The sequence below is a fragment of the Centruroides vittatus genome, unplaced genomic scaffold, assembly GCF_030686945.1.
Source record: "Centruroides vittatus isolate TY-2023 unplaced genomic scaffold, ASM3068694v2 scaffold_1152, whole genome shotgun sequence".
Classification (NCBI taxonomy): Eukaryota; Metazoa; Arthropoda; class Arachnida; order Scorpiones; family Buthidae; genus Centruroides; species Centruroides vittatus.
The window spans coordinates 2563086-2583076 of record NW_027122670.1 but is presented as its reverse complement, the minus strand read 5'-3'; the positions used below and the strand labels follow the sequence as shown (position 1 = coordinate 2583076).

At 32.4% G+C, this 19991-nt stretch overlaps 3 protein-coding genes across 3 annotated transcripts in view; 1 reads left to right on the top strand and 2 right to left on the bottom strand.

The window, feature by feature from the left end:
- Positions 1-3177, bottom strand: part of LOC136986576 (carboxyl-terminal PDZ ligand of neuronal nitric oxide synthase protein) — a 50593-nt gene extending 47416 nt beyond the window's left edge. The window contains exon 1 of the mRNA XM_067284157.1: positions 2680-3177. Within this exon, the coding sequence (XP_067140258.1) occupies positions 2680-2787 (108 nt within the window). The 5' untranslated portion in view covers positions 2788-3177. The remainder of the gene's footprint in view (positions 1-2679) is intronic.
- Positions 1-19991, top strand: part of LOC136986578 (abasic site processing protein HMCES) — a 37166-nt gene that overhangs the window by 4759 nt on the left and 12416 nt on the right. The window contains exons 2-3 of the mRNA XM_067284159.1: positions 18951-18986; positions 19150-19287. Of these exons, the coding sequence (XP_067140260.1) occupies positions 18967-18986; positions 19150-19287 (158 nt within the window). The 5' untranslated portion in view covers positions 18951-18966. The remainder of the gene's footprint in view (positions 1-18950; positions 18987-19149; positions 19288-19991) is intronic.
- On the bottom strand, positions 16123-16572 carry LOC136986523 (calmodulin-like). The gene has a single exon (XM_067284073.1). The coding sequence runs from the start codon at positions 16570-16572 to the stop codon at positions 16123-16125; it is 450 nt and encodes a 149-aa protein (XP_067140174.1).

Below are 19991 nucleotides of genomic sequence, written 5' to 3'. Positions count from 1 at the left end.
CTGAACTTGAGTTGAATACTGGTATCATTGACCACATGGCACTGAGTAAGCATGTATTTGTTTATAAACATCAGACATTTTATTACATATTTCTGACTGTCATGTTGTTAATAAAATGAGATCTGAGTGTATAAATTTCAAAAATAAAACATCAAATTTTTTATTTCATTCTTGTTTTAATTTAAAAGAAATCAAAAATAAAAGTACTACTAGTTATCTACAATATACAACATAGGAGTGATCAAAATTACTGCATGTGCTTTAGATGCAGAGAAAACTGGAGTTTACAGTAAGGTCTAGTTGGGAGTTTAGTGCTATAGTGCTCTTGCATGTAAAACTAAATATTACATATTAAAATATAATTTTAATATTTACTTACATTTAATAATATAATAAATATAATTACAACTTTTAACAAAGATTAAACTTTGCTTCAGTCCTTCATTCCATTGTTTGCACCATCCGCAGTTCATAAAATCACAAAACTCGTGGAGATGACCTTTCCTTGTAGGCTACTGCCTCCGTAGTAAAAAATGTAAAGTATGATAAAAGCGTCATCTGGTGTCCTAGCCACAATCACAAAGTTGTAATTATATTTATTATATTATTAAATATAAATTACCGTTGGCCATGTTAAATTCATTTTTAATTTTACTTAAAATGTATTATTGTGATTGTGGATAGGACACCAGATGACACTTTTATCATACTTTACATTTTTTACTATGGAGGCAGTAGCCTACAAGGAAAGGTCATCTCCACGAGTTTTGTGATTTTATGAACTGTGGATGGTGCAAACAATGGAATGAAGGACTGAAGCAAAGTTTAATCTTTGTTAAAAGTTGTAATTATATTTATTATATTATTAAACATAAATTACCGTTGGCCATGTTAAATTCATTTTTAATTTTACTTAAAATTTACTTACATCTTTATCATGTTTGTGTAAAATTTCATGTTCAGAATAAAGTGCAAGAACTGGCTTCAAATAATTTATGTTTATGATTAAAATTATTTGAAGATTAAATGCAGTTTTAAGTGTAATAAACTCTAGTTAAAATTTCACATGTAATTTGAGATAAAAGATGAGTCTATGAAATTATCAATAATTTCAATACTGAACTATATTAATAATTTTGAAGTTTGAAAACAAAATGGTCTCAATCTGTCAAGAAATATTGATAAGCATCCATGTATATATGAACTATATTTATATATTTATCTCTTTTTCTACAATATCTAAATCTTATTTCATGAATCAATTCTAATAATCAAATTTATTAATTTTTAAAACTATAACTTAATAATTCAAATCCATATTATATTGGTTAACACAGTTAAGAAGGCTTACATCAAATTCATTAATATTTTTGAATTTTAACTTTAATAGAGTAAATTTCAAGAGTTGCTACAAACCAAGAAATACATAAAAGTTAATCATCATTCTTAAAACTTTACTCATATTCCTATATTATGCAACTTGCAGCTCATTTTTATTATCATTATTTATATCATATTTGCTAAGCAAATTTTTTTTAAACAGGAAATAAAGCATTATATTATAAACATTATTTTAATAAATTATAACGACAAGTGACACACTCAAGATTTAATCTTGGGGAGCCAAGTTGAACAGATAAAACATTTTTGTTTACCTTGGTAGTCCCAATGGCCTTGCTTCGGCTAGCTTAGGTTGGTTTGGTTAGGTTAACTACATTTTTAGTAGATGTTTTATTTTTTAGATTTTCCTTTCTTCTGTCTACTAAAAATGTAGTTAACCTAACCAACCTAAGCTAAGCTAACCGAAATGTGGCCATTAGGACTACCAAGGTAAACTTCAACCAAAATTTTTAATGAGAATTGAATAAAATTCCCACTTCTGTAACCACTAATTCCTAATATAGAAATATAGAACACTCAACACAATATAAATAAAAAAATTAATTTAAATTAGGAAAATATTTTTTGAAAATTCATTAGTGTTTCTTTTCCTTTTACTTTGAGCGTGATAGGGCCCTCATCCCACCTTTTGGGTGCACCACCGATAACAATGGCTGCGTTCAGCAGACTCAACAGTCATAACCGAGCAAATTGGTAGCCATTACGTAGCAACCCAGATCTGCGGAACGACGAGCGACATTGTGTCAGAACAAAAAGCCTCATTGGTCAGTTTCAGGTAGCAATTGATATTGAAAATAAAAGGCACTACCAAATGCAACATCAAAACACCAAACATGTTTCGAAAGAGTGCTACTGTAGAGGGCATTCAGCAGAAAAATACTCAACAGCTCCGGAACCATCAAGTCTGCCGAACGCAGCCAATATGCTTATCAAAACACTTAGAATATTACTTTTCTCAGCTGCAAACACATTGTTATTTGTAATTGAAAAAAATCAAAATAAAATATTAATAAAGGGCATTACAAATGACATATATGAAATTTGAGTGTTTGACATTTACGCACCCTCGTAACAATGCCGAAAAAAATAATCTGCAACAAAAAAAAGTTGAAATTTCTATTATTTTCATATTAAAAGACTACCAAAAAGAATAGAAATAAGTTTTGTAATTGTGTATATGTAATTGGTAAAGCTATTTTTAAACATCTGTTTTACAGAAGTTTTAAACTGGTGTAAATAACGTTGTTATAACAGAAATAACGATGAAATTATATTTACCTTCGCTTGAAAACTTATCCCATGTTGAAAGGCTTCTTCGTTATGCAGAGGTATTCTACTATCATAGGCATCATCGTTAACTAGATTGTACTGCTTTTTAGACGGCATTCTGCAAGGCACCTCTATAATCCTGATTCCATCCTTGATTTGATTTTTACCTTGTTACTCAATCAGTCTTTCGATGTTAACTTAATCATATTTACTTATAAATTTACAAACGTATACAACGGATAACCGCAGAAATTCCTTTTATCCGATTCCAACCATCGTCTGCTTATTGCCATTTACATTAGGCTTAAATTCGATTAACGTTAAACTGTTCAAGTTACCTTTCATTGAAAAACATTCATTTCCGACAAAATTTTAAATACTTTCTGAACCAAAATAAGCATCACGTGCTAGTTTTATTTTGAATTTGTTATCTGTAAATCGGTCTAACATTCCTACACTGATTGGGCCTGGACGATTTATCATTTGGCGTCAAATCACATAGTGACCTCTGGTGAATAAATTCAAATTTCAAAAAAAAAAAAAACGAAAAGAAAAGAAAAAAAAGGAAATGAATTAAAACGTGAAGATGTTTCGAATATAAATGAAAAATAATTAATTAATGCGATTATATTTAATTTTTTAAACTTATATGAAATTATTTAACGTTATAAACTAAATTTTTCTTGTACTTCCTACGTTCGTGTTATTCTCCGAAATTTATGATAACGATGAAACTCATTTTCAATTTATTAAATGAATACGCCTAATAACAGATTAAAAGTTTACGTTTCACAGTTAATATAAATCTATACTTATATAATAACATATTTTTAATTACTTAAATCAACGAATATTCCTAATCTGTAGATATTAAAAAATAGTCTAATAATTTTTTTATTTTTAATGTTAATTTTATAATGATAAAATATTTTTACGTTTCTTATTAATTCAAGATGTATTTGCAAATATAGTATTTTATTAATTATTATTTATTTTTGAAAAAAGCTTAGAAATGTTTCTTATTTATTATTTTTGTATAAAATGTTAATTATAATTTTTTCATTTTTTATTTAATTTGAATGAATTTATTAAAATGTTTTAAGATATGTTTATTTATTATATTGTATTATGCATACATAGAGAATATAAAACAAATAAATATAATAAAATCATCCAAAAGATGGCGCTAAATGTATATATAATCACAGCCTAGCCTCTGAACACGTGCGTCGATGCCTGAGGCGGTTTGCACGTTTTCTTCACTAGGAGCGCTGATGACCGGTGTATTCGATCAAGTGATCAATACTAATACTATTGCAAAGATGTGCATGTTATGATAGTATTTTCGAAATTTTAAATTTTTAAAATCTATATATCCAGATATTATTGAGTTTTAAAAAGATTCGTTTTAAAATGGTTTATTGCTCTGTGCGATTTTGTACATCAAATAAATCGAAAAAAAAAGATGAAATAGTAAATCTTTATCACGGAAAATAATAGAAGTGGCACCTCTATAAATTTTTGTATTATTTTGATAATTACTGTATATGCTGTATTTAAAGAAGACTAAATAGATTAATTTTGGTAATACAAAAATTTGAATTGCTTTTTTATGTTAAGTTATAAGGAACCAAGAGATAGGTATCAGCTTATATTTTAATAAATATATAATTCAGTTGAACGAATGTTGTTTTATGCTAACATAGGAAGCTTTAGGAAGTGTGAGAATTTTTTAAAGGTTATTTACGATGGTGGATCAAATATAAACGGTAATTTTTTTAGACATTGATTAATAATATACACAAGTAAAAACTTTAGTTCTTCTCTACATATCCTCCTGCAAGCTCTGCACACTTTTCCCAACGATTTGGAAGCTTCAATATCCTTCTCTCAAAAAGATTGAGGGCAAGTTATGAGCCAATTGCGCACGTGCTCCTCGACTTCTTCATTGTTTGCCAATCGTTTTCCTCCAAGTGATTCCTTCAAGGGTGCGAACAAAAAATAGTCACAGGGGAGCAAGCCTGCACTATAAGGAGGGTGTTCGAGGGTTTTCCAGCCCATTTCTTCCAATTTATTCCTTGTCAAGAACGCGGTGTGAGGCGAACAACCTCGAATCCCATCGGGCACTAATTTTTGTGAAGCCAAGATATCAGTGATAACGGATTGAACACTCCCATAGCTGATACCCACTTTCGATGAGATTTCTTCAACAGTTAACTGGTGATCACGTTCAATAAGCTCTTGAACAGCACGGATGTTGTCATCTGTAAGGACAAGCCTTACAGATGACAACATGACCTTCGTTTTCGACATGTTCTCGCTCACCCTTAAATTCTCTGTATACACACGATTCTGAGACAGTGTACTGTCCCCAAACTGTACCTTCAATCGACTAAAAATTTCCAAGGGTTTAATGCACTCATTAGTTAAAAACTTTATGATGATGCGTTGTGCAACAGACAAATGTACCTTTTGCTCGGTCATGGCTGTAGAGACGATAGAACCGAGCGCACTCGTTAACAAAGCCAGTTCCCCACTCCTCACAAATCAAACATCACCTGCCCTCTACATCATCTAGCTAGGAACTGCGTGTTATGCAAAATAGCAAAATTACCGTTTATATTTGATCCACCCTTGTAGTTTATTATATTTAAAAACAGCCATGGCCACAAGTGGATCAAAATATTTCATGATGCATCAGTTATGGCCACGGGTAACCAAAAATGATGTACTAGTTTTGTCCGTCATATGGATTCTTTCCATATGCATTATTAGGGTATTATACTTATATTAGGATTTTACTTTTTTTCCAGTCAAATAAAAATAAATAGTTTTATAAGTAAGCTGTACAACAATTTGCTGTGGCAGTAATACTTTTTCTATAAGTTAAGTCTGCTGTGGATAAAATAATATCGATAATATAAAATAGACTTGATGGGTATAAAACTACAATATATATATATATATATATATATATATATTGTAGTTTTATACCCATATATAAATATATATATATATATATATATATATATATATTTCACTAGTTTAAAAGCTGGAATAATATTCAGAAGCTATTGACTATATATTATACTTAGTTTTTGTCAATAATATTTAAAAATATTCTCGTAAAATAGTTTTAATAGTTTTACTTGCATTAAACATGGGGTAGCAACAACTGGTACACAGGTGGGCCAGAACTGGTATAGGCATGGTCAAAACTGAAACTGGTGATTTTTGCAATATTTTAAAAAATTATAAATTTCGTTTATAAAATGTTAAAATTAATAAAAATTAATGTCATAAAGTGAAAGAGAACATGTTTTTTCATTATTTTTACTATGTTTGATTGCTTTAAAAAATTGCAAGAATATAAAAATATTTTTCAAAATTGAAAATTGTCTTAATATGGCCCAACAAGTACAGTACATCTACCCTATTATTATTGCATTTAACCGTTTAGATGATTATTAATAGTATGTCTATTGTTTTAGATTGTTCTGCAGAAATCCGGGCAAAACTTAATTTTAAAAATTAATAATTTGCTATATCCTAAGTTTGAATTACTGTTTTGTTTTACGAGCATATGACAGCATAACTTAATCAGTGTTGTTTTGGCCGTTGTATGACTTTATCTAGCGGGAGAAAATATTTTCCTTTGGACACAACTCTTCTATGGGATTTCCCCCATTTGACTAGGCTGATTTTATTGTAGGCTCAGTGACGTAGCGAACATAACTGGCGTCCGGGGCACAACACTTTATTGGCACCTCCATCCCTCTCCAGAAACACATATACAATTGAGCATCAATTATCCGACCCCCGATCAACCGTCACATCGGTTAACCGTTAACCGACTGCGTTCTAGTCGGCAAATTCAAATGTCCGTTAGTGATGTGGTGTTACAATATTTGGCTATGTCTTGGCTACTTTAATATTATTTTTGTTAAATTTTTGCGTGTTTTAGCTGGCAACACTGGCTCGACCATGAATGGGAGGCCAGTATTTAAACGAGGCTTAATTTTATTTAACGACACTACAGTAGAGAGTCGTAAATCGGCACCCCGGTAATCAGAATCGCCGGTAATCGGCACGATTTTCAGTCGGACTGTGTCGTGCTGAATCGAACGTTTTTGATACTAAATTTACTTCTAAAGTATAATTTTCATGTTTTTATATTCTTCAATATATTTATTTTGTTTGTACAAAATGCAAAAATAATTTTTAACGATACGATAGCCTCGATTATTATTATAAAAATTTTCGTTAGGCTTAAAATCGACGAAAATTCAACACGAAGCGACACGCAAAGGAGAAAAATTCAACGCGAAGCGACACGCAACGGAGAAAAATTTGAACATCGGACAGGTTAATATAGTTTTTCGTACATAGACCGTAATCGGAACAAATCCCTAATCTGAACAACCCCAGTCCCCAATTGATTCCGATTTTCGGTTCTCTACTGTATCCAATTGCTGTTTTTAAAACGTACGTGATTTAGCGGCAAAAAATCGAGTGTCAGCTGTGAAGCAAAAGAAAATTTTGGACTTCTTTTTCTAATGTATAGGCCTACTTTATGTAAAATATGTAACCCGAATATATTTTTCAATATACAGTACAGTACTGTATTTAGTTTGTGCAAAATAAAGAAATAATTTTTAACGATACAATAACGACGATTATTATCTAATAAAAAAAAAATATTTTAAGCTTAACATCGATGAAAATTCAACGCGAAGTAGGTTAATAGCGATATACTAATATACTAATTACATGGGATGTACTGATATACTATAGTAAAAATGTATTTTTTCATATTTTTCGGTTATCCGTTTTTTCAGTTATTCTACCAACCCCAGTCCCCAATTGAGTCGGATTATCGATGCTCTACTGTAGTAATAAGAATTTGATACAAACAGGGCCGGATTAACCCACTTTGGGACCCAAGACATTTTCTTCTTACCGGGCCCTCCCTCTCCCACAAAAAGAAATATAAGAACACATTTTCTTTAGATTTTAGAATTCACAATAACCATGTAAAAAGCAATGTATTTTTGTTTATTATATACAGTTGTCCAACAGAAAAGTAAACTATCTTATTTACAAGTCTTTTCAAAATAGACAGTTTGACAAGGCCCTTCAAAAAACCGGACCCTAGACATTTGTCTCATTTGTCTATGCGATGATCCGACCCTGCATATAACCTCTGCAGAGGGAACAAATAGGGCAACTGACCTTCTCTGGGATCAAATTCTACAAATTATAATCCTAAAAGCGATTGAGCCTTGCAATCTTACATCCTCAACTACAGGATACTTTGTATCGATGTAATATTTTATTCTATAATCTACTTGTGAGAAACCCCCAAAAATTAAATAAATAAAAATGTATTGACGTAATTATGTCTCCAAGCTTATCCCCCTGGAAAATTTCCTTCGGATGCTCATGGTAATAGTAACTGGAAAGTAACTAGCGTATTATTATTCTTTAGTGGTTTAGGAATTTGTATCAATGCCACCCACTGTGGAGGGGGAGGAGGAGGTAACGATTGGTTTCTTTATTTTATTTATTACTAACTGAGATATAAGATGGCAAGGGGTGTTTTATTTTTCTCCCTTGTTATACTAACACTTTACATCCAATCACCGAAATGCAACACTCTTCACACTAATACACATGGTTCAAACAACGATCCAACGCATCCTTTTCCCTATATTCTGTTCGCACGCACTATTAACTTAATTAATTAGATATTCACGTGTATAGGCGTAACGTTTGTGCTAGTGTGAGTCTGATAACATGTATATAATGTATAAAGGCGTCTAAATTTTCTGTCTGAGGCGTCAGATAATCCTGCAAGTTCCGTCTCCCAGACAGATAAAATGACACCTTTACCATCTGGACATGTCGGGCCCCGTCCCTCACCACTTGGTCGCCCCATTGTGTGCCTTGACGAACCCATAATGGACTTGCTAAAAGGTGCCCTCTTAGTGCCCACAGGGCGGAAAGAGTTTAGAAAAAAAACCCCGTAATGAACAAAATTTCATAAATTTTCGACGAAAAGCACAGGAATTATTAAGCTTCAAACAGGGTGAACAAAATAGTGCCCCCCCACACACATCCACATACACATAGAAAAATTACACTAAAAATAAAATATTAAAATATTCTATCCTCTCCGATTAACGCGTAACAAAGAATCTCAACAATTGATCGTTGTTGGTGTTGCTCTTTCTATTGTTAGAGTGCGATTTTTCGAAAGTTATTGCAAAATGTTCTTTAATTCTGGTGATTATCAACCCTTGCCTCAACCTTTGGGGTAAGAAATTTTACATTTTATTGACATTTATTCAAATAAGAGATTCATTCGAAAAATTAATGGATTTAAAGAGAAATTTCTCGGTGCAAATTATAATTAATTCAATTTAATGTAAAGATTTCGAATCTTCGATATTTCTGGAGAGTCGAGCCCGCAAGTAAAATGCTTAGGAGCAGGAGACCCGAATTATATACGAACATTCGGTATAAACCGGAATTCACGTTATTTCAATTCAAATGTTTTCCCCCGAAGGCCTTTACAAATCACATCCCAAGGCTTTTTGAGGGCTTAGGATGTGATTTGTAAAGACCTTTTTCTTCTCTCAAATAAATTTAAAAGCACGAGGCTCTAAGGGGTAGTTTGTTTAGCTTACAGTTAGATAGGAAATTTTGTCAGGGATTATATAATAATTTTATAAAAGTTTATGAAAATATTCATTAATATATTTTTGTACATTTCATTTTAAAATCAGGAGAAATGTTTCGGAATTAATTAAATATTTATTGTTTTATGAATTTTCTCTTTGCATATTCAGGGCGCGGGTGGATGGATGTACGGGGTTGGTGAATCCAAACAATTTGGATCATTTTAGATTTCGTGGCAAGAAGAAAGGCTTCTTGGAGCAGGAGGAACCCGTACAAAGTGGATTTGAAAAGTCCATCTTCGAACATCGTATTAATCCTGCTTATAAACGGGCTTTGAAGAAGATTCGGCCATTTTACGAGAACTCGCGCCATCGTTTTAACAGGTAAACTATATTACTGTTTATATCTATTTGTATGGCATATTCTATCATTATATACAATCAAAACTCGATATTGGTACTAAATCGAGTTGGCACTATACCGAAGAATCTCGGCGATAAGAATTGCATATTGTAATGTGTGCTACAAACAACTTTGAGTTAGAATTAGGGGAGGTCCTACATTTTTATTAAATAGAAATAACTTTAATAACATGTTTTTCAAGTATTATAATCTTTGTTTAACTTTTATAAATGTTTATTGACGAAGTTTCATATATTTTGTTTCAAAATTGTATATATATTGTATTGTAAATTCTTTCTTACCACGTTTAGCGAGCGATTGGTCGAAGACGAGGAGGATCACGAACTCAATAATGACATTACGGTTCCTCCAACAAACATCAAAGTGAGTAAAGGGCTCGCGGAGTATGAGGATTGCGTGGAAAATCCACGTGGAGATACAAAGGCATTCAAAACAGTCGGATCGTTCTTCAAGGCTGTATGGAAACCAGTCAAGAGGTAATTGATCTAGCTTTATCATTCGTTTGCCTCTAAAATTCTCACTAAATGGAGTGTGGTGCTGTAGCGTTTTATCGAGGTTCAGCTGTCTTTTTATACGGCTGAACCTCGATAAAGCGCTTTCAATATGTTTTGATAGAATTGTAGTAAGTACTTATACTGTTTTTTCTACATTCAGATCCGTTAAGAAAGTGTGGAAAGGTGTTAAAAGTGGAGAAACAGAGTATCTCCGGTTTGAATAAGGCTCCGTTTGCTTGCATCTTTGAATCAAGTATAAGATCGATTTGCTTGATTTAATCCGAGTTCGTATCGGGTAAGTGTTTATCGTAACATTTTTTGTATTTTGTATCAACACTTAGGAGATTTTACACTCCCGTTTAGAAATTAAACACAATTTCTATTCCCCGATGTACCGCCAACAGGATATTAGTGGCCAGGTAACAGAGCAGAAAACATTTATGTATTAGTCTGGAAATACATTATGTTCTTCGTGTGATTGAAATTTTACATACATACAGCATAGGCTTTTAGGACATCAGGCTCTCATATATATATCCTTGTCTAAGTATGGACAAGAATATATTCTGGAGGTGTACTAATCTCGTAATGCAGTTCCTTCCCTGTGTTTTAGCAAATATTAAAACAGAAGTTAAAATATTCATTAAATTTATATCAATATGAGTAGACGAGGATTTCTGAAGTAATCAAATTAACAATAATAAATGACACAACAGTATCGAATTAATAATTATGCACTGAATAATTTCCGTTTCATTCGTTTTTGGAAGAAAATAAACTTACTGATTTAAAAATTATTTAAGCAATTGAATATTTTGGATAAAAATCTTGATTATTTTCATTTTATTTTTGCAGATTTTTGAAGAAAGTTTGAGATTTTCATCTCTGTACAAAGAGTTTTTTTTAAATACTGTATTTATTTTTGTTATTGGTATTTATTTGGTTTTTTTGACTTCCCAATTGTGACTTATCCAAGTTTGACTAATTTTACTGATTGTGACTCTACCGAATTGGACATTTCTCCTAATTGTGACTCTACCGAATCGGACATTTCTCCTAATTGTGACTCACGGAATTGGACATTTCTCCTAATTGTGACTCTACCGAATTAGACATTTCTCCTAATTGTGACTCTACCGAATTGGACATTTCTCCTAATTGTGACTCTACCGAATTGGACATTTCTCCTAATTGTGACTCTACCGAATTGGACATTTCTCCTAATTGTGACTCTACCGAATTGGACATTTCTCCTAATTGTGACTCTACCGAATTGGACATTTCTCCTAATTGTGACTCTACCGAATTGGACATTTCTCCTAATTGTGACTCTACCGAACTGGACGTTTTTTCCTATTTGCGACTTCTCGAAATTCGACTTTTTTTCCTAATTGTGACTCCTCGAATTGACTTCTCAATTGTGACCGTACAAATTTTCACTTCTAATCGTGTCTTCTCGAAGTTAGACTCTTCCCAATCGTGTTCATTCTTCGCCAACCCGTATCCTCGATTATTCACCGATTTTGTCCATTGTTGATCAACGTTTACACTCAATTCGTGTCGAATTCGGCTGCAAATTGCATCTAAGTGAATTTCTCAATAATAAGCAACGTCAAATCTACAACGTTATCCAAGTCCATTGAATATTTGATGAACACAAAAAGACAAAGAAGAGTTAAAGCAGAAAAGACAAGAAGAATTATTCTGAAATTCTTTGTGAAGAACAATTTAGTGAATAACATGATTTTCAAAGAATCATCAGAACAAATGAATTATATCTGTAAACAAATTTTTGACTTTTAATTAATAAAGACTTTTTTTAATTCGATTTTGCATCAAATCATTTCAAAATCATAAGAAAATGCCACGAATTTTGCATTTTAAAATTAAAAGTAAATTTAAATACGATTAAACCTGTATACAATTACTAATTTTTCAAATAATCTGCACGATAGAAGTGTTAGATTGTGCGAGGCCATTATTAAATACGTCTGAATGTATGCAATGTAAAAAACGTATCACGCGATATTTAAGTTTCTTTCTGCCCTGTGAGCAGTAACAGAGTCTTTTCTATGAAGTCCCTCGTGGATTCGGTCAGACTCACTATGTGGTGAGTGACCAACTCCAATACATTCCCGGGATTTTTCGATCCCGGGTTCTTCAGAGGTAGTGTGCCACCTTAACCGGCCGTCTTTATTATAGATAAAGCGCGATGTTAACGTTAAGAAGCACAAGACTTTTGGCAAAAGAAATAAGTGCCAATAAAATAAACTTCAATGCATTTTCCATCATAAAACAAGTGAAAGGTTGATATTTTATTCGATATGATTCAATGACGACAATGCATTCTAGCATTGTGCAGTAGAGATTGTAGTCCTTCCAAGATAAGTTGGCAGTTGTCAAGCCAGACTAAACCATTTTTAAACCATTTATGAGGGAGGAGTACCCAATGCTCCAGGTCTGCAATTAACAATTTACAACTAATAAAACAGTCTCTCCCTAAAAGTGGTTTAATCTGGTTTGAAACTACCAACTTTATGTTGGAAGGATTGATGGAATAAACTCAATACATGAACAATCTATTGGGGGAATGCCTCCCAGGAGGACTTCTATGAGAATTTGGCCTCTATTTAGATGCGAGACACTGAAATCCCGGAAAATTCCCGTGGTTATTCTGAAATCCCGTGGTTATTCTGTTGTTGAAGTGCAAACCTGCGACCAATGGCCAACCAATGTTTAATGATTTCAGCATTGTTCAGCTGCATTTTACATTTAAAATACATTGAAGTTTATTTTATTGGCACTTATTTCTTTAGCTAAATGTGGATGCTGCATTTCAGCTGAAATGCAGCAAAAATATAAATTGTAATATATATTACCAGGGCCGGATTAACCCACTTTGGCACCCAAGACATTTTCTTCTTTCCGGACCCCTCCCTCTCCCACAAGAAGAAATATAAGAACATATTTTCTTTAGATTTTAGAATTCACAATAACCATGTAAAAAGCAATGTGTTTTTGTTTATTTGTTTATTATATACAGTTGTGCAACAGAAAAGTAAACTATCTTATATACAAGTCTTTTCAAAATAGACAGTTTGACAGGGCCCTTCAAAAAACCGGGCCCTAGACATTTGTCTTATTTGTCTATGCAATGATCCGACCCTGGATACAAATAATAATAGAATGTAGTACCTACCTTAAAATATCTATAATATATTATGAATAGTTAATATTACTTTCATGCCCCCTTGCTCCCCCCTCGCTACGCTTCTGTGTAGGCTGTGATATAGTATTTTTTATATGCGCTTAGAAATAAATCATCACGGTAATTAGCTGCAGTTGTCACGTAATTTTGACATGACTGCCTCTTTTTCCCTCTAGAACAGCGTTCCCCAACCTTCTTTTTGTCTTGCGTACTCCTTACTAGCCCATTTTCCTACGTTTGATTTCGCGTAGTCTTCAAACAGCGGCCCTTGATCAATTATACAGCGCTGTACAATTTGCCTACATGTAAAAAAAGTTTTTTAAATCGGAAAACATTGGATGAAGGACAGATAAATATAATAAAAATATAATTATATTTTTTATTTAAGACTAAGCATCGAGTGACGTCACCAAAGGCTTCTATGCAGAATCCAAATATTCTTATAGTACATCCGCTATTACTAATTTTTTCGCGTACCTCCGGTTGGAAATCGCTGCTCTAGAAAAAGGATGTGATTGGATTATATAGACTTGACATATAAATGGTCCGGCAAAGTTAGTAGGATTTTTTCTCTGTAACTAAATCATCATATGATGATTAATGATATGTTGATCCTTGCTAAGAGTAACATCGAAAATGATTATGAAAAAATTTAAGTACATAATGATCCTCATAGTTATATGCTAATTTCATAGAAACATATACTGTATTTGAGATCACAATATATACTCGTGAGCCAGTTTTATGTCGGATGTAGATGAGTAACACAAGTGTTTCTATAGTAGAGCAAGAAGTAGGACGTCTGCAGCCAATTACCGTGATGATTCATTCCTACTTCTAAACGCATGTTTTCTTTTTCTCCATTGTAGTGATTTTACCAGAATACTTCTACCTATCGACTATGCTTCTACCACATCATCTGTAATGAGATATTTTTACAAATTTGGGTTTGAGATAATAAAAACCACATAATGTAGTGAAAATATTCTATTCTACAACAGCTTTCTGTGGAAAGAATATATTATTACTTAAAGAATATCCATAAATTTAATAATTTTAAATTTATGGATCTAATTTAATAAAGTTTAGTATTTGATAGCTGAAACAGTTAAGACATCAACGTATCTAGAATCGATTCCATGCGAGTAACTCCATCCATGCGAAATTATCATAAGTGAACTGTCTTCAATATGTCAGGAAAATTTTCTAGGAGTTTGCGATCCGTCCACATTCTATTCCGGGTCCCACGGATCTGTAGGGTGCTACCTTCTTAATACGTCCTGCAACCTCCAAAATAATAATAACAATAATGCTGTGTAAAATATGTATTAAAAATTATCTTTGAATTACGTAGAAATCTTCACAAATAGAAAAAAAAAAATTATTAAAGTTTGTTGAAATCTGCTTACAACAAAAAAAAAAGACTGAATTGAGTTGAAAATTTAAAGAAAAAAATGAACTTAAAATCAAACTTCTAACTTAGAAGTAATTTACGTTTTTTAAATAAAACATAATACAAAATATTACTGAAAATTTGTAGTGAAGATCCTTATGTAATCCGCTAAGATCTTTACGTTAATCTGTCTCGAGTTAGTTCTTACGACCCGAGAATGCTCTTACGTTTGTTCGTAGAAAGGTACACCTCCACACAGTCCAGTGAATATTTACAGTTTATTTACAAAACAAATATTTACAGGATATATAAGTTTGACAACATTACACACACTATGCAACAAAGGTGTGGTGTCTCACGTAGCAGCTTGTCAGTTGGGGACTATTAGACTCTGGGGAAACTCCGGTCGGTTTGCGGAGTTGGCTCAACCGTGTGGCCGTCCGGTCTCTACACTAACCCTTTTCTCAGAGGAATTCCTAAGAGGAGAAAACTCTCTCTACACCTCACGGGCTTCCTAAGTGTCAGAGACTACCACGTATCCGGTCTCTCGCCCTTCTCCCCGTTCCTCTCGCCACCCTTACAATTTAAAGAGTTCCACGGCGACAACTTGCGACCAATCAGGTCCTTCTTTTCCCCTGGGAGCTTTCAAAGACGTCCGCCCTCCTCCCGACGACGCAGCTTACAGTCGCGTCCGTTCCTTGTTTACATTTTTCAAGTCGACCAACACGTGGCAAACACATTGACGTGTACCCATAAACGGAGACGCTACCCCTTTGTTCTTCCCGGCCGTTTATAGACTCAACGCCAGGTGGGACCAATTACCCCGGTCGTGTGGCTTTTAGACCTGCTACGCTAAAAGCGGACCTTTACATTTGTATAATAAGATTTTAAAAAGCAAAGAAAGCATTACTCAATCTGGTACTTATTCTAGTAATGAAAAGTCCTACTACCGAGAATGCCTTTTCCAATTGGTCGAATCTAGGAGTGTATAGCGAACAAATAAATATCCTTATTTATATGTATAGATTAAATGATTGTTGAACTTTAGTAATTAATATAAAAAAAAATTATTAAAGAATAATGTAAATGTATTTTATTATAACACAATTCCTTACATTTTAAAATTTATTTTTCTAGTAAACAAGCTATATTCATTTAATTTTGAAAATTTAATAATAATTTTTGTTGAATTATCAAAAGTACACCCAAATTTTGTTTCTCAAACCGAAATTAATTACATTTTAAGCGGTACTCTACAGATTCGATATGACCAATTTGACAAATTCATCATAAACAATTCTGCCTTCATCATCTATCTTCACTTCTTGAAAAAGTTCATCCACTTCTTCGTTTGTCAGTTTCTCTCCTTGAGTTGTTAGAATGTAACGTAATTCGTCCGCATTAATAAAGCCAGTGCCATAACGATCCAAGATCTTAAATGCATCAAGAATATCTTTCTTATTGAATGTATCCTTCATATGTTTATTTATCAGATGCAAGAACGTAGAAAAATCAATAGTGTCAATACCACGTTCGCTCAGTTCATCTGCAATGGCATTTAGCTGATCTTCTGATGGATTATAACCGAGTGATCGTATCAGAGTACCAAATTCTGTGCATGATAATCTACCAGTTCCATCTTTGTCAAACAAGGAGAAAGCCTCTTGCAGTTGTGTAATTTGCTCTGACGATAAGTTATCCATCTTCTAATCTGTATTATAATTCTTAATATTCCAAAAGAATGATTATTGTAGAGTTTTTGTATTGTTATTTAAGTGTTTGTAAATTATCTGATTCTTGAGAATATGATTTGCGACTTTTTATGAAATGTCCCTTTCCGAAACATAGCGAAAATATGATAATGCTTAAAAAAAAAAAAAAAAAAAAGAAGAAGGAAAAAGTTTAGTCATATAATTCTATATATTAAATTAATTTTTAAAATTTAAAATATTACTCGTTACATCAATTTTTACATTTATATTTTATAAGTCTGAATTGAATTTATAAAAATTTTGAATGTTAGAAAAAGGTTTAAAAATTTCTGTCAGATTATATATTCCTTTATCGTTTTTTCAATTACCTTTCAAATTTCGATTCCTGAGATAGCTAGATGGCCGATCGGTTAAGATGTCAATCTACCTCTCTGAGGAACCCGGAAATGAATTTAAACGGGTCAAAATACCCAGGAATTTCTCGAGTTGTGTTCCTCGCCATCCGTTCGCTTCATTGTGAACATGTCCGAATTCATAATGAGTAAAATTTTAAAGATCCTCTTAGTGCTCAAGGACAGAAGAAGTCAAAAATGAAAAAAGTATTTAATATAAATTGGTTTAGTTTATTTATATATGGCAACGCTACACCTGGGCGATCTGCCGAGGGGGATCCTCCGGGGACGACTTTCTATGGAAACTGCTTCCTATTCAGGTGTTACGGCTCTATGTGGTCAGGCTGTTGACGATGCGCGAACCCATGACAAACTATTAGTGTTCGGTGGTTAATCCACTCGGCAACTGGTGGACGCATTTAATATGAGATAAACATTGTTTATATTTATCGAATAAACTAGATCTATCTAACAAAAATAGATCGACATGCATATTAATCGGTCTTAAATATATATATGTTTGTTAGTTAGGCTTACTTTATCTTTGAAAAGAAGTAAGACATCTTTAAAAAAAAAAAGCAAATTCATATCACGGCTTGAATCTTACTATTCCTGATAAAAATACTTCTATATCGTTACTCGAGTGAAATGAAATACGGTAACACCAGCAAAATCGTATCATCGACAATTTTTATGTGACCGATCCGGAAATATCTGGATCTGTTTCTCATCAACTCACTACTCATTATGAGCCTAGTCCATTACAAACTTTTAAAAGGATTTCTTAATGTCAACAAGACGAAAGATTTAAAATAAAATTTAAAAAATACTCGTACATAAGTATCTGCGAGTCCGCATTAGATTAAACATTCCTCAAAAATTTTTGTGGATGGTTTAATCAGGATTTACTGGTTTCATTTCCTTATTTCCTGGCAGTTTCACTGTGATCCTTATCGAACACTATAATAGGACGGCTGGATGGCCGAGCGATTAAATTACTTAAAAATGAAAAATAATTATACAGTACAGTACAGTACGACTGCATTTGATTAACGCGGCAGCATCGAGGGATCAATTAATCGCGTTAAACAAGAGATACCTGTACTATGGTTGTTAAATTGTTTGATTAATTAAGAAGAGGCACTAATGCATCAGGGCTATGCTGCCGGACAATTATTAATATGCTTATTGCCGGCTGGTCTGATCCGTAAAAAGCAGCCATTGTAGATGAAGGATAGGAATAATAATATCTTGACCCAGATACCCAAATTTACGTACAATAAATTTTTATTGTTTAGGTCATGATGTAAGGACTAGATTCGTACTCGAAAATCAGTTTAAGATTTCATAAGCATTTAATAATTTTCTCGATAAGAATTTTTATAATTTATAGTATTGGTAATTTCGACGGGATATTCGAGGAGGTTAAGGCATTAGCCTATCACTCTGGGAGATCCGGGATCGAAGGTAGGCAGCTCGAAAAGATCTAGGAATTTTTCGAGTGGTGATCTATCCAGGATAAGTTGAGCCATCCCTCACCATTGGGCCGGGCTTGTAATGAGCTTGAAAAAAAAATCCTCTTAGTACCCACAGACAAAAAGATTAGAAAAAAAATTAATAATCAATAAAAATCAGTACAAATTTATACAATAAAAATGAAGTAATTAATTTTATTTTATACATTATATAGTTATAAAATAATAATTTCATAGCAATTTTTCAACCGAAATTTTTCCATTAAAAATATAGTAAATATTAAAAATTTTAAATCGTACTTCTTCAATTATTTTTTAAATATAAATAAATTATTTTTTAAATATAAATAAATTATATTTTAAAATATTACAGAAAATAAACTTTTTAATTAATTAAATAATGAATTTGTCATTTAAAAAAATATTTTTGGCGATATTCACCAGGAGTAATTTGGCAATTAATTGATGTCGTCTGTTTGTTTTCCTCAAAGTCTTATTTTAATCATTTTATATTGAAAATGTGTGGAAGAACTGCGTGGTAAATTATAAATTATAAATTAGTTATTTAAATAAATAATTTTGTAAAAATGATAAGAACTTTATAACTCTCTCTATATATATACAGTCTTTGACATTCTTTAATATAAAACTGCAGTATATAAAATGTTAAAATATATAAATATAAACATTTTCTATTTCAGCACACTTCAAAAAGTAAGTTTAGTTAAAGCTTGCAAATATAGTACACCTAATGGAGAAAAACAGACACCAGCTTGGAAAGATGTCCATTCTAACATTGAATATAATCCTGGTTATAATATTGCTCCTGGAAGTTATGTGTAAGTTTCATTCAGTATAGTTAATACAAAAGTAGAAAGATAAAAAAAAAGAAACATATTAAAATTTCTTCTAATTTGATAATCCAAATATACGATATGTTTTTACAGTAGCTATACAAGCCAATCGTAATATTTAACTGATAGTTTTGAATCAGACAAAAAAACTGGCACATAAACTGGAACTATATACTAAACCAGGCCTGGCCAACCCAAATTGTTTTGCGGGCCACTTTGATCATGCGTAACATTACAGTGGGCCACAATTTAGGCAAACATGCTGTAAAAAAAGTAAAACAAATACAAAATGAATAAGATTTTATTGTTATACCAAGAGTTCGTGCTTGCACATGTGTATTATAACAATGACACATGCAAATTTTCATTTATTTAATTGTTTTGGTATACACATAACCGGAAACAAAAGTTTTAATAGATATATAATATCGCTTAGATGGCCACACAATTTAACGTGACGGGCCGCGAGTTGGCCAGGCCTGTACTAAATCAACAAAATTCACACCTAAATGCTAATTCCAGCAGTAAATGAACAAGTAACTTTAATACTCAAATGTTTTCGGCTGTCTTTCAGAGGCTCTCCTCAGAAATGTATGAAACTCGCAAAAGAACAGTTCTATCATTAATAAATATCATCAAATTCTATCACTGTTCATTTACTGCTGGAATTAGCATTTAGGTGTAAATTT

Bases quoted from the DNA above. Each gene is read 5' to 3' on its own strand.
- LOC136986523 (XM_067284073.1), bottom strand. From the start codon at position 16,572: ATGGATAACTTATCGTCAGAGCAAATTACACAACTGCAAGAGGCTTTC.